General features: G+C 39.8%; 1 protein-coding gene across 3 annotated transcripts in view; it reads left to right on the forward strand.

The window, feature by feature from the left end:
• The window catches only part of sardh (sarcosine dehydrogenase), a 79,942-nt gene that overhangs the window by 2,270 nt on the left and 63,146 nt on the right, over positions 1-14,526 (forward strand). For all 3 annotated transcript variants that reach the window (XM_017708194.2, XM_017708195.2, XM_037547668.1), the window contains exons 2-6: positions 419-739; positions 2,281-2,459; positions 2,870-3,049; positions 5,720-5,843; positions 10,421-10,521. In XM_017708194.2, the coding sequence (XP_017563683.2) occupies positions 424-739; positions 2,281-2,459; positions 2,870-3,049; positions 5,720-5,843; positions 10,421-10,521 (900 nt within the window). In that variant the 5' untranslated portion in view covers positions 419-423. The remainder of the gene's footprint in view (positions 1-418; positions 740-2,280; positions 2,460-2,869; positions 3,050-5,719; positions 5,844-10,420; positions 10,522-14,526) is intronic.

Below are 14,526 nucleotides of genomic sequence, written 5' to 3' on the forward strand. Positions count from 1 at the left end.
TTTTAGGAAACTGGTTGGTGCATCATGAAATCCAATTTAATATAATTTGGTTAAATTATTGTGGTATTATATAGATTTGCTACTGTATAAACAATGTGACTGGAAGAACTACTGTTTGCACAGTAGTGAAAGAGAGGCAATAAAAATAATAAACCACAGTTTTCATTGCTACTTTTGAAAACAGCCTTTAAAAATTAGTGAATACAGTATTGCACATTACTATAATCAAGAAAAATGATTTAGTTAATAGATTTAATTGATTTGTCTGCAGATCCTTCACTGATGAGTTGAATTAGATGTGTAGACTGTTTTTAGGACCACAACTGACGACCCCAACTGTCGACCTTCTAAAGGGAACTATTCAAATAAGTGCTCGGGTTTGTGTACTGTTAATACTTCTTGCCTGTCTTTGTTTCAGGGACCATGGCCTTTTTGGGGACAGCAGTGTGGAGAGTGTTTGGGTATCGGCACCCTCTGGGGCCACTGTGCCGTGCCCGGTGCTACAGTGTGCAGAGTGAGTTCACCACAGAGAAAAGTGTCCCCTACGCCAAGACCCTCAAACAGGAGGATGGCCTCAGCGGACCCACCAAACCTCTGCCCAGAGCTGCAGATGCAGTGGTGATTGGAGGGGGCAGCCTGGGATGCCAGACCCTCTACCACCTGTGTAAGATGGGCATGACAAATGTGGTGTTGCTGGAGCGGGACAGACTGACAGCGGGCACCACCTGGCACACTGCAGGTAAAAATAAACACACAAGCCTGACAGAAGAACAAGGACTAAGGTTGTATTACAAGTCTTATTGCTTCATTTTGTACGGCTCAAATCTGATTCTCATGTCTTGATGGTAAGCCTGTCTTAACCACGAAATTTTAGCTGACAATTAATAAGTAAGTAATTAATTGTGATTAGCAGCAGATTTGTCCTGTTTGTTTGGCATATGCAACTATTAAAGTATAAGCTAAAGTGGCCAGATTGGCTCATTAGCTAGCTTGCTTCCTAGCAGCCTAGAAGTATGCGCAGGAAAACCCTGCTTATGTTTTTGTTGATTTTCTAAATGGAAAATAAGTTAATCTGCATCCTCTACAGTGAACACACCTAAATATGGCAGTTTTAGTGCATAATTTAGTGCATAATTTCAATTTATTTAACATACTGGAAAAAATAAAACAAAATGTATATTGTGCCAAATGTTTGCAAAAGTTTTATTTTTCTGTATATTATTTTCAGCAAATAAACAGCAGTTATGTTCTCTGTTCAGGATGTGTACTTTTCATTCCGATTTGACTGGTCTTCTTACAGTCACTTGGCCTTATAGAACATGTATCTGATCTCTGACCACATACAGTATATAACTGTTTTTTCAAATCTGACTTGATTTCTGTAGTCAAGTCTGTAGTTAGCTTTGTAGTCGAGCATCATGGTTTCCAATCTACAGGAAGCCAGTGAAGGTAACGCAGCAGTGGGGTAACATGGGAGAGCTCAGGAAGACTGAAGACAAACTGTGCAGATGCATTTTGGATCAGCTGCAAGGGCAACCAGCCAGGAGAGAGTTGCAATGGTCAAGCTTTGAGATTTCAAGAACAAAGAGCTGGGTGGTATCGCTAGAAAAGGTTGAATCCTCTGAATGTAGTAGAGAAGAAACCTGTATAAGTTTGAGCCTGAGAATGATAATGGTCATCCAGAATCACGTAGAGGCTTTTCGCATCTTACGATGGAATGACCAAAGACTTCTCAAGTGAGATGGAAAGGTCAAGGTGTGTGCCTGTAGTTTCAGGGATCAATAACAGCTCAGTCTTGCTAGGATTCAGGTTCAGGTGGTGGGCTGCCATTCATGAAGAGATGTTGGCCAGATATGCTGAGATGCAAATAGAAGCCTGTGTCAGAATGTGGAAGAGTGGGGATTAGTGTGGTGTCATCCATTTTCAATGTCCTCTTTTTCACACCTAAAAAAAGTTCCCAGCCAGGATTTCTTAATTGCCTGATTAAGAATAGGATTTAGCTTTGCCCTCTTTTCTGAAAAATAGTAAATATAGAGACCCTATAATGTAGACATACTTGTATCTAAGCAGAAGCTGGTTGTTTCAGAAAGCTCATACTTGGACAAAATCCAGTTTCTGTACTGAGTTGCCTTTGGTGCATTTGCAAATAAAACTCTGCACAAAACTAGTTAAGTGAATAAGCGTTTTGGTAATGGGTTGTTCTCAAAGAAATGATCTGACTGTGTTTTAATTTATGGTAATTAGTACTTTTGTATTAATCCTTCTTTCTCACGGTCTCAGGTCTGTTGTGGCAGTTGAGGCCCAGTGATACGGAGGTTGAGCTGCTGGCTCACACTCGACGTGTGGTCAGCTCAGAGCTGGAGGCAGAGACAGGCCTGGAGACGGGCTGGATCCAGAATGGAGGACTCTTCATCGCCTCTAACAAACAGAGACTGGACGAGTACAAACGTCTCATGTCGGTATGTGACACAGACCACTTTTGTCTGCAGTCATGGGCAGGTCTAGTGTAGAATTTTCCTCGCATAACAAAGAGGATTTAAATCAATAAGGTATAAATAACACAAATTTAAATGAATTTCAGGATCTTTTTGTTTTTTAAAGCTCGTAACAGACTGACCTTTACATATCTCTGAATACCTGACAGACTGTTTCAAATGAAGTAATAAAGACATGATTTTGCCTCGCTGAACATGTCAAAAGTTAAGTACAAGAGAGCTGCAGAGATTAGCAACCTACTTTTTATTTATATGGTGTCCCCTTTTACCGGTTTCTTTTTTTACTGAAGCAATTAATTACCATTTATTGTGCTGTGTTTTTCTTTAATAATTCAGTTAATGTGCATATTAACTGGTAGTTCTCTTTCTCTCAGTTGGGGAAGGTGTACGGTATCGAGTCTCATGTGCTGTCACCTGCCGAAACCAAAGAGTTGTACCCTCTGATGAATGTAAAGGATCTGTATGGTACCCTGTATGTGCCCAAAGATGGCACCATGGACCCTGCTGGAACCTGCACCACCCTGTCCAGAGCAGCCACTGCCCGTGGAGCCATGGTACAGAGTAGCTCTGTTTTGGTTACATTTCGCCTGGTCATTTTCAATAAATTTGTCCAACCCCAATTCCAATGAAGTTGGGATGTTGTGTAAAACATGAATAAAAACAGAATACGATGATTTGCAAATCCTTTTCAACCTATATTCAATTGAATACACTACAAAGACAAGATATTTAATGTTCAAATGGATAAACTTTAATGTTTTTTGCAAATATTCACTCATTGTGAATTTGATGCCTGCAACATGTTCCAAAGAAGTTGGGACAGGGGCAACAAAAGACTAGGAAAATTGAGAAATGCTCAAAAAACACCTGTTTGGAACATTCCACAGGTGAACATGTTCATTTCTAAACAGGTGAGTATCATGATTGGGTATAAAGGGAGCATCCCTGAAAGGCTCAGCTGTTCACAAGCAAGGATGGGGTGAGGTTCACCACTTTGTGAACAACTGCATGAGCAAATAGTCCAACAGTTTAAGAACAACGTTTCTCAACGTGCAATTGCAAGGAATTTAGGGATTTCATCATGTACAGTCCATAATATCATCAAAAGATTCAGAGAATCTGGAGAAATATCTGCAAGTGAGTGGCAAGGCAGAAAACCAACATTGGATGCCTGTGACCTTCGATCCCGCAGGCGGCACTGCAATTGAAACCGACATCATTCTGTAACGGATATTACCACATGGGCTCAGGAACACTTCAGAAAACCACTGTCAGTGAACACAGTTCATCACTCCATCTACAAGTGCAAGTTAAAACTCCGCCATGCAAAGCAAAAGCCATATATCAACAACACCCAGAAACGCTGCTGGCTTCTCTGGGCCCGAGCTCATCTGAGATGGACGGACGCAAAGTGGAAAAGTGTCCTGTGGTCTGACGAGTCCACATTTCATATTGTTTTTGGAAATTGTGGACGTCGTGTCCTCTGGGCCAAAGAGTCAAAGGACTGTCCGGATTGTTATCAGCGGAAAGTTCAAAAACCAACATCTCTGATGGTATGTGGGTGTGTTATACCCATGGCATGGGTAACTTGTACATCTGTGATGGCACCATTAATGCTGAAAGGTACATACAGGTTTTGGAGAAAGATTAACATTAAGTCCCCCTTATTAGTCCCACAACAGGTAAATTTCACCTCCGCATTTAACCCATCCATGAAGTGAAACACCACATACACTCTAGTGAGCACACACACACTAGGGGGAAGTGAGCACACTTGCCTGGAGCAGTGGGCAGCCCAATCCACAGCGCCCAGGGAGCAGTTGGGGGTTAGGCGTCTTGCTCAAGGACACCTCAGTCATGTGCTATTGGCTCTGGGGATCGAACCAGCGACCTTCCGGTCACAAGGCTGGGTCCCTTACCTCCAGCCCGTTACTGCCAACATATGCTGCCATCCAAGCAATGTCTTTTTCAGGGACGTCCCCGCATTTTTTAGCACAACAATGCCAAGCCACATTCTGCACGTGTTACAACAGCGTGGCTAGTAAAAGAGTGCGGGTACTAGACCTGTCTCCCACTGAAAACGTGTGGTGCATTATAAAGCGCGAAATACGACAACGGAGACCCCGGACTGTTGAGCAACTGAAGTTGTACATCAAGCAAGAATGGGAAAGAATTCCACCTACAGAGCTTCAACAACTGGTGTTCTCAGTTCCCAAATGCTTATTGAGTGTTGTTCAAAGGAAAGGTGATGTAACACAGTGGTAAACATGCCCCTGTCCCAACTTCTTTGGAACGTGTTGCAGGCATCAAATTCAAAATGAGTGAATATTTGCAAACAACAATAAAGTTTATTCGTTTGAACATTAAATATCTTGTCTTTGTAGTGTATTCAGTTGAATATAGGTTGAAAAGGATTTGCAAATCATCATATTCTGTTTTTATTTGTTTTACACAACGTCCCAACTTCATTGGAATTGGGATTGTACTTTCCTACTTGTTTCACTTCTTCTGAAATCTTTTTTCATTACTCAGTTACACTTTAGTCATTCATTTAGACATTTTTAATTGTTTACTTTCACTATGTTACATGGGTGACATCTATACTGATTTGTGATTTGGTCTCACCTCTTATTTAGCTTTTTTTTTTTTTTTTTAAGAGTGAAGAGAGGATTTGTCAAACTTGAGTTCTTATGCACATAGATGATGGTTGTACTTAAAAGTTCTGTTTTTTAAGCACTTAAGTACTTTTATGAGCTGCTACTTTAGTACATCTACATCATCTGAGATCTCGGTCCGGCTGCTTTTCCCATATCTGTCTGTTACAGTTTGATGTTAAATATAATTATTCCAAAGTGTCAGTTTTGCCGTTTTTCTGAGACACAGGGCATTGCGCTGCCAGCTGTTACATTCTAGTGCTTCAGACAAAAGAAGCTCATATAAATATAAAACGTACCCATTAAAAGAATCATAAGTGTAAAATTTCAGGAAAAAGGTCAATATTTCTTGCCTTTGAAAAGGAGATGGAATGTTAAATTTAATTCATTAATTAATTGAATGAATGAAATTAATACAGCTCTCTTTGAAACAAATAGTATGGTATAGCATGGTGTTACCAAAAAAAAAGAGAATATTAGTACAAGTAATTGGATGAGACTCAGAACATCACATAACATTCATCTGCCAGTGTACATTGTTCTGGAGTTTAATAATCTCTTTGGTCACAGGTAATAGAGAACTGCCCAGTGACTGGCATTCAAGTACAAACTGATCATATGGGAGTGAGGAGAGTGAAGGCAGTGGAGACAGATTTTGGGACCATCGAGACTCCTTGTGTGGTCAACTGTGCAGGTATACTGCAGCCAGAGACATGCAAACCCTCAACTAACACCTACACCTCTAACACCACATGAGCAAAATGGACAACTATGTTTTACCTTTCATCTTTTTATAGTTGGCTAACTACCATTAGGTCATCCAAATTAGCACTTCTTATGGAAACTAAATGAAAATCTTCTTGTAAATCGCTCTGGATAAGAGCGTCTGCTAAATGCTGTAAATGTAAATGTAAAATGTCTGTAAATTTTACAGTAAACAACTGGCAACAGCATTACCAGCCATTTACAGAGACACTACTGTAATTGCTTTTTGCAGAGTACAACTGTAATTACATAATGCAGTAATTTACAGTAAAATAAGTTCTAAGCTATATAGTGTAAATTTACAAGAATTTTGCTGTTAAAGGGGAATTTGGTCTGAAATGCTCCATGCTAGAGAGTCAGAGTTGTGCACCTTGATGGTGATAGACGTCTGCCTCTAAAAGCTCCATCATCAGGAAGTTATTATATGAAATAGTTGTGAATAAGGTGCCTGGTATCTGAGACATTGATTTTACAGTGGTTGTTTGACAAGGTTTTGGTCTAAAATACATTTCAATCAATGTATTTTAGTCTGTTCATGGAGGGATACATGAAGGCTGTTCTAAGGCAAAAGAGTCCCTTCAGATTAACCACACTTTGGCCAACAGCATTACATTTGAAATCTCAGAAGACACATGTAGGTTCAGTGGTGGTTTTGCATATGAAATGAAATGGCTATATTTGCCTTGTACACATTGGGACCACTGGTTCCTGTAACCATCACTGTGTTTGTAAGTTTCTATACAAATGAATTATTTCACTGAAATTCGCTGGCCAACTTTGTAATATAAAAGAAATATGCTGCTAAATGTTTTCATACATTGCCAGGCCTAGAGCAGTCACACATCATTACTGGATATTCTAACAAATTTTAAGAACACAGACCGACTTTATATCTTAACCACTGAATTATGGAAAGATTTTGATCAGTGGAATTCCCCTTTAGCAAATGTAACAGGCACATATATTACATATGAATTAATTCCAGCTATTTATAGCTTTTTAAAGCCAACAATTTGATCAAACTCTTATGCACAACAGCATTAAACTCATTTGCAAGGAAACTTCAAAATAAGATATTTGAGCTTATGCACTTAAACAAATATGACATTTTTCAGATTCCAGTGGTACGACAGCTTGATTTACACCAGTCTTAACACTGTTTGCACATTATGTGCTTGCTCAGATCTGGGGAACTCAACAGTTTAGTGTTTTCTCTGCTCTGTCTCACTGAACTCACTAGTTTAGTATAGTCTTCATGAGTTGGTTAAAATGTGCTGGAGCAGGAAAAACTAAATTCAGTCATCTGTTTCTATCACCAGGAGAGGGCGCTCAATGATCACACATTACAGAGGCTTATTCAGCCAAACTAAGCTGATCTCTTCCTCTGTTTGTTTAGGCTGTTTGCCCTGTTTTGCTTATTCACATTAAGATGTGTTAGAAACAGTGACACTGTTGATAGGAAAAAGTGTGCTTTGACAAGACCTGATTTATGTCCAGAACACTGTGACCATTTAAGGCTCTGAAAAGTCCCTCCCTGAAGTTCATTTGCTTTTCCCTAGATTTAGCTAATTTGAGTGTTTCAACTATTTTGGCTCTGATTGTTTGAGTGTGTGAAACACCCTGGGTCTATTCAGCTTTGAAAGAGCTTTAATTTAATCAAATCACAGCAGATTATCTGCGTGGGCTGAGTGACCACAGGCTTTTTTTTTTTTTTTTTTTAAAACCTTGATTGATTAAAGTGAAGCTTCAGTATCCTGCTGCAGCCCTAATGTTCCTACTGCAAATTTGGCATCCTTAAAAACAAAAGTTCACTGATCTGGTGCATCCGATTTCCAAAAGCAAAGCAAAAAAGAGGGCAGTGTTTACTGAAGGAGGCTGCAGAGACACTAGATATATTTGTGCATTGTGGATCATGACAATCACGTCAATCAAAGGGATTCAAAACAAATGAACACTGAACTATGACTGTGATCATGTTTGAGGAGCACTTGATTGCCACAGATACAGGTCATGTTGTTTGAGAGCACTAACAGCTCTCCGACATTGTTTGATGGTTTTGATGTGTTAGATTGATAAGATAATGGACAGAGATGCTCATCAGGTCAGATTTTGATTTGGAGCATTATGAGGGAACTGTAGCTCTTCTTCACAGCAAACAGCCCACAGTCATCAGTGCAGCTGCAGTTTGGTGGTGAAATGAAGGAAGACAACAAACTACAACCACAATTTTCACTAAGCTGCACTTTCTAATGATCATATATAACAGAGATACAGCGGCTGCTTGACGCTCTTTCTGTTCCTGCGACAAGCTGTGGTGATAGAGATCATCACACAGTTACAGGAAGAAATGAGCAGCGTCAGCATTTTAACCAACTCAAATTAAACACACAGAAACATTCATGTGGGATGAGGTCAAATGGCAGGAGAGTTTAATAGATCTATGGATTAGATGTTATATATTAATGTTAGGATGTTGAAACGCTGATCGTTTCTTCCATTAATTGTGTGATGGTCTCTAACACTGTTAAAATTAAAACATGATCACGATGAAAAGAAAACGAATTAGAAAACTGTGATCACAAATTGAAAATAAACATACCTACAAAGTAAATAAAATGTGTGCAAGATTATAAGAAAACAATTTAAGAAATTGAGACCAGGACTAAAAGAAAACATGTATGAACTGCAAAACGTTCAATTGAAGTATTTTTTATTTTTAACTCCTGGATCTCCTTAAATTAAGTAGCAAAAGCACAATTTATTTATATAGCGCTTTTTACAACAGGTGTTGACAAAAAGCAGCTTTACAGAAAAATCAGCATTACAGAGGGAAAATCCGGGTCCAAGCCCCCATGAGCAAGCCAGTGGCGACAGTGGCAAGGAAGACACTTTGAGAGGAACCAAGACCAAGAGAGGAACCAAGAGGGGAACCTGTCCTCCTCTGCTCAACACCAGATAGCAAACATTGTTAGTATAAAGTATTATAGTACAAAATGGGAAAAATTGGTGGGGCAATGGTTAATTTGATTAGTTTATGATTAGCAGCTGCAGCAGCAGATTCTGAGGGTGAGGATTGTACAGCATTTTACAGCAAGAAGCTCAATGGTGGTCAAGCCAGTCCGGAAGCCTGGCGAGCAGTGGGGCACCCAATCAATGCAGAAAAGCCAACAGCATCAGACGCACAGGATGAACAGCTGTTCAACTCGGCAAAGAAAATAAAAAACACAGTTATTTGTGTAATGAGTGAATGATCACATATTACAGTACTAACATAGCAACAGAGACTCCGGCAGGTCTAGATCTGACAGGGAAGACTACTTGAATAGTCAAGCGTTTGGTAATTAAAGTTTTTAGCCTAGACTTAAAGACTGAGGCTGAATCCCAAACATTGACAGGAAGATCATTCCAAAGCTGGGGGACTTTGTATGAGAAGTTTCTCCCCACTAATGTAACTTTATTAATTATAGGTACTAGTAGTAAACCAACAACTTGTGATCTAAGTAGGCGTGATGGTTATAGTAGATGGTACATAGTAGGGGAGAAGTTCACTCAGATACTGAGGGGTTGAGTCCATTTAGAGCTTTATAAGTCAGTAATAGAATTTTATAATCAATGTGAAATTTAACTGGTAACCAGTGGAGGGTTGATAAAACTGGGCTGATATGGTCAAACTTTCTGCTTCTTGTGAGGACTCTGGCTGCAGCGTTCTGGGCTAGCTGAAGCTTGTTAAGGCTTTTGCTGGGATATCCAGACAGCAGGGCATTAAAGTAATCTAGCCTTGAAGTAATAAATGCATAATCTATGTCTCTGTCTGCATGTTTTTTATTTCTACACTGAATTTCCAATTTGCCTCACTCTTGTTTTTTTTTTGTTTGTTTGTTTGTTTTGTTTTGTTTTTTATCAGGAATTAACTAAGCTACATTTATAAGTAGAGGAAATATATCAGACTCCCAGGCATCACAAATGTCTGTAGTTTAATTGCAAACTCTACCCAAACTACTAAAAACCAAAGTGCAAACATTGCTGCAAGTTGAGAAAAGCCACTTCAAAATCAAGCAGTTTAGCTTACAATGTTCATGAAAAAAGCAGTGAGACACCTGTCAGACTGTGATACTGTTTGTAGCAGTGGACTTGTATCCACTTTTATAGAAAACAGTAGGGCTGAAAGATTAATCATTTTTATATTGATATCACAATTTGAAAGGGATGCAGTTTAAAATATGCCTTATTCTAAGTTATCATACTGTCAGATACACATTTTGCGCAACAAATGTATTCTTTTTTTTTTTTTTTTTTTTTTTTTTTTACTGACATTTTTAGTGGTTTCCAATGTAACCTGCTCTATTACTATTACTGAAATGTGTCAGTTATTATGGAGTCATCTGGAAGTACATGTTTTGCATGTGTGGCCAGTTTAAACGTACAAAATAAATTAGCAGTCTTTACATTGTGAGTTTGTAGGTGTATTTTTGATTATATTTCACTTTGCTGTTTTTGATTGGTTAGGTGTGTGGGCCACTAAACTGGGGAAGATGGTGGGCGTGAACGTGCCTCTGATTGCAATGCACCATGCCTATGTAGTCACAGAGAGGATTGAAGGAATCCAGGTGAGAGCAGACAATTTACAGTTTAGTAAGAGTGCTAATTTAGGATCTGTTCCTGTCAGTAAGGCAGACTCTCCAGGAATTTTCAATCTTGTGATAGCAAGATTTTACATACGTTTATGTAATCCTTGCAGTGTTTGGACAAAATTGCTCTGGCAATCAGTGCATTATTGGTGCACTAAGCATGTTAAACCTGTGTAGTGCTTTCCACAGTCCGATAATCTGGAGTGTCAGAGCTAAGCTGGCCACATCATGATTTTGCCAGATTGTTTATCTACATGTCTGTGTCAGTGCTCCTCAATGTTCTTTGCAAGTAGTTGCCTGCTGTATGTACTCTGACTAAACCATTTGTAGCAGTTTAGGTGATTGATGTTTTTGCTCTGTGTTGACTGATGCAAAGCACATTAGCTGCTGGGTTGCAGCGCTACTGGATGCTTTAAGGACTTTATTTTAATGCATTTCCTTAGATATCCAGAACATTTGTAAGTTCAGTTGGTAGAGTGTTCATGTGGATGATCTATCAGCAATTTGTTGTTGAGCCCAGCTGGAGGATGGCAGCAAGGATCTGCCAGTGGAGTGGCATAGCAGCCTGGGGGTGTTGACCTTGACCCCTCAGCAATACTTCAGGCAGGCCCCAGCAGCATGGATGGGGCCATGTGGCTGCTTACCAAGGAGCAGATAGGCGAGCTGGTGGTGGGGCAGAGTGCTTTGGTTCAGTAGGTATGTCCAGCAGTCGAGAGAGAGTTGAGTGCCCTGCTGCCAGAGGAGCTAAAACAGCTTGTGCAGCTCGCTGGACCAGCTGAGAAAATTGAGGAGTTTTGCTGTGAGAACACAGTGCTCAATTTCTCTGCTGCAGCACACTTACGAAAAGCACGTGGCCCCAGTCAAGCAGTGTGCGCCACGCAGCATTTGTGTTGACCGGCACTGTACAGTACAGGACCCCTGCTGTAAAGAAGAAACCACTGAGTGGGCTACGTGCCCGTCAAATCCCAGGGATCCTTCTCGAACACTGAAGTTGTCGAGACATATGACCCTTGAAGAGGGTGCAATGTAGCATCCTGCCACTGATGTGGGAGTGTGTAAGGCATGGCCATGCAAAGTGGCTGTGCAAAGAGGCTCTCGGTGGTGCCACGCTCCTATGAGAAGAGAGACATTTGTCCATTGATGTTGTTGTGGACATTATTAGTGCAGCACTGTTGTTTGTGCAGTGTTCTGTGTTGGGCTGTGGGGTAGTTAGTGTCAGTGTTCGTGTCTACCATGAAGGGAGGGTACGTGGCTGGAGGTGACCTTCCTGCTTGAGGAGCACCGGGAGGCAATTGCCCCTGACTGCCTTTTCAATAACAGCGCATTTACCCACATGCACAATGTTTCCCCTGGTTCTTCTTTGCCTATACGCTACAGTAATTTGAATCTTTACATCTTGAATCTGCTGCTTTGCATGTTCTTGGATCTCAGAGGTACATGTCATTTTTGATATTTAGAGAGAAATTAAGCAGACAACATTTAAAACAAGTTAAATCACTATCATACTCATAATCCTCACAAATTTATATAGTGAAACACCTCCAAAAATTGTTTTAGAATGTTGCTGCAAATTTTGCGAAAGTGCTGCTGTAAAACTGAACATTTTAGTCTACATCAATCACTAAAAAGGGTTGCAGAATCCTGGCAGGTAAGGAGTCTGACCCTGTAGGCCTGTGTGTTTCTCTCAGCAGCCGCAGTGTGATGTGATTATCAGCAGAGGGCGTTGTGCTGTGAGAATAAAAAACAGGGCAGAGGAGTGCTAAGGTAGAAAGCTCTGACCGTGAGTGAAAGCCTTGGGCTTGGAGTCTCTTATTTACCTGCCCTTATTCTCTCGCTTTCAGATTCTCTTTCCTCTACACCTCTGTCCATGTCCTTATCGCTCTCATTGTTTATCCTTGTCTGCCCTCTTTCTTTTTATCTTGCTTTCTGTTATGTCTGTCTTGCTCTCGCTCTCGCTCTCTCCTGTGCTGTATAGTAGCCCTAAGGCTGTGTGGGTGGCGAATGTCTCAGAAAAGTGACTCTTATTCATATCCCTCCTTATGCAATAACAAAGATTTCACACTGCACCAGCAAAACACAACAGCCAGCGTGAAAAAGCGCTTGGCCACAGCTGAAAGCCTCTGCATACATTACACAATCTCCCTGTGCGAGTGCTTTCAGCACGTCTACAAACCTGATACCAGGTCTCTCTTTCTCTCATCATACCACCCAGTGTGTCATGAATCATGCCAGAAGTATGAAGCACTCATATGTCACCCACATGCTAATTTGCTCATAAGCCTGATGACGAATCTGGGGGGCTTTTAGGGAGAGCAGTGCAGTGATCCGAGAGAAGGGACTAATTAGGCCTTAAACTAGAAAACTAGAGGGCGGCACTTCACATAGACCATCACATCCAAGAAATAGAGTCAAACTGAAGGTGCTTCAACCTCTTGATTTATTTAAAACTTCACTGTATTTAAGATGTTTTGGAGATTTTGCTCTAGGTGTAAACTTGTTTAAATTGGTGGTTGAAAGCTTCCTTTACTGGTTAGATACAGCCTTGGGGGAATGCACAATGATACTGGAATCGTGTTGGTGTTAGCAGACTATTTCTTTAAAAGAAAATATTGGCATGGTGTTTAGATTTTTTGGTGTCTTGCACTGATGATGTTTTTACTGTACTATGGAAGAGCAGAATGTTTAGCCCATATTTGGGTCAGGTTGACCCTGTTTAATGTTTAATATGTCTAAATATTTTATAGACATCTTTTTGCTTCATAACTTTATCCAAATTGATGGGGACAGCTGGACAAACACAACATTAACATGATATATTTTTCAAGGTATTATACACACATGGGTAGAGTGCTCCACACGAAAACAAACCAGGCACAAAAAAGGGCGATATACCCACTGTACCCTGTGTGGAAATCTAATTAATGGGAATGTATGGATCTTAAATATGTGATGCATTTTAGTGATTATGGATTTACCTTATATATCCAATTTATGTTTGTGGGCATATGTGACTTGCAAGCAAACATATTTGAACTTTAAATGTATGTGACATATTTCAGCCATATATAAACATATTCAAACCTATATGTGTAACACACACGCAAAAGGCACACAAAAAGCACAACCGGTGTGCACGCCCTCAGCCAACACAAGGTTAATGTGCTAAAATGTCTTCATTTTGTTCATTTTACTGATTTTGCATTTCACAATAATGTTAATTTAGATACAAGTAGTCCCATTTTCTACATTTTGTAAGTCTATTGTGTAATGGAATCAGCTGATATGTACATGGAACATTGGATAGCCGCATTGGCCTACAATTCCCATATTGGTGCATCTCTAATTAGCTTCTTAGGTCCAGTGAAAACCTGAAAAACACCAAATATGCTGACTGTTTTAATTTTCATTTTTATACCATTTGCAAATGCTAGCTTGTGTGAGTATTTCATGTGAACCAATAGAATTGATCCAAAGTTACTAGTGAGACTTGACTTACAGGAGAATGGGCAAACCTTTTTTACTTTAATGATGTCATAACAAAAACAGTTGCTACAAAATGGGCTGATTTTGCTGATTTCTTTGTATGGGCTGTATGGACAGAGGAATGAATGGTACTTTTTGAAATTCATAAAGTATTTATATACTGCATCAAACTCCTTTTAATACAAAAGGTGAGAAATTTGTTTTTACTCGACTTTATTTGAATTGAACACCAACACATTATGTACAGATGTTCAAAATGTTAACAGACTCTCTGGTGACATTACTTGGGTTTAGGAGTTGGATTAGTGTTAAAATATGGTTCTCAGGTAAGGTTAGGGTTAGATAAAATAACATTAAGCAATAGATAATGCATGTACAAAGCATCTACATTGTACAGGCAAGGAATGCATGTACAAAGCATCTACATTGGCCTAACCCAAAAAAAGTGTTACTGATTTTTATTAATAATTCTATTCATGAATCATCTCTCAATTTGACCCT

Source organism: Pygocentrus nattereri, chromosome 18 (genome assembly GCF_015220715.1).
Source record: "Pygocentrus nattereri isolate fPygNat1 chromosome 18, fPygNat1.pri, whole genome shotgun sequence".
Lineage (NCBI taxonomy): Eukaryota > Metazoa > Chordata > Actinopteri > Characiformes > Serrasalmidae > Pygocentrus > Pygocentrus nattereri.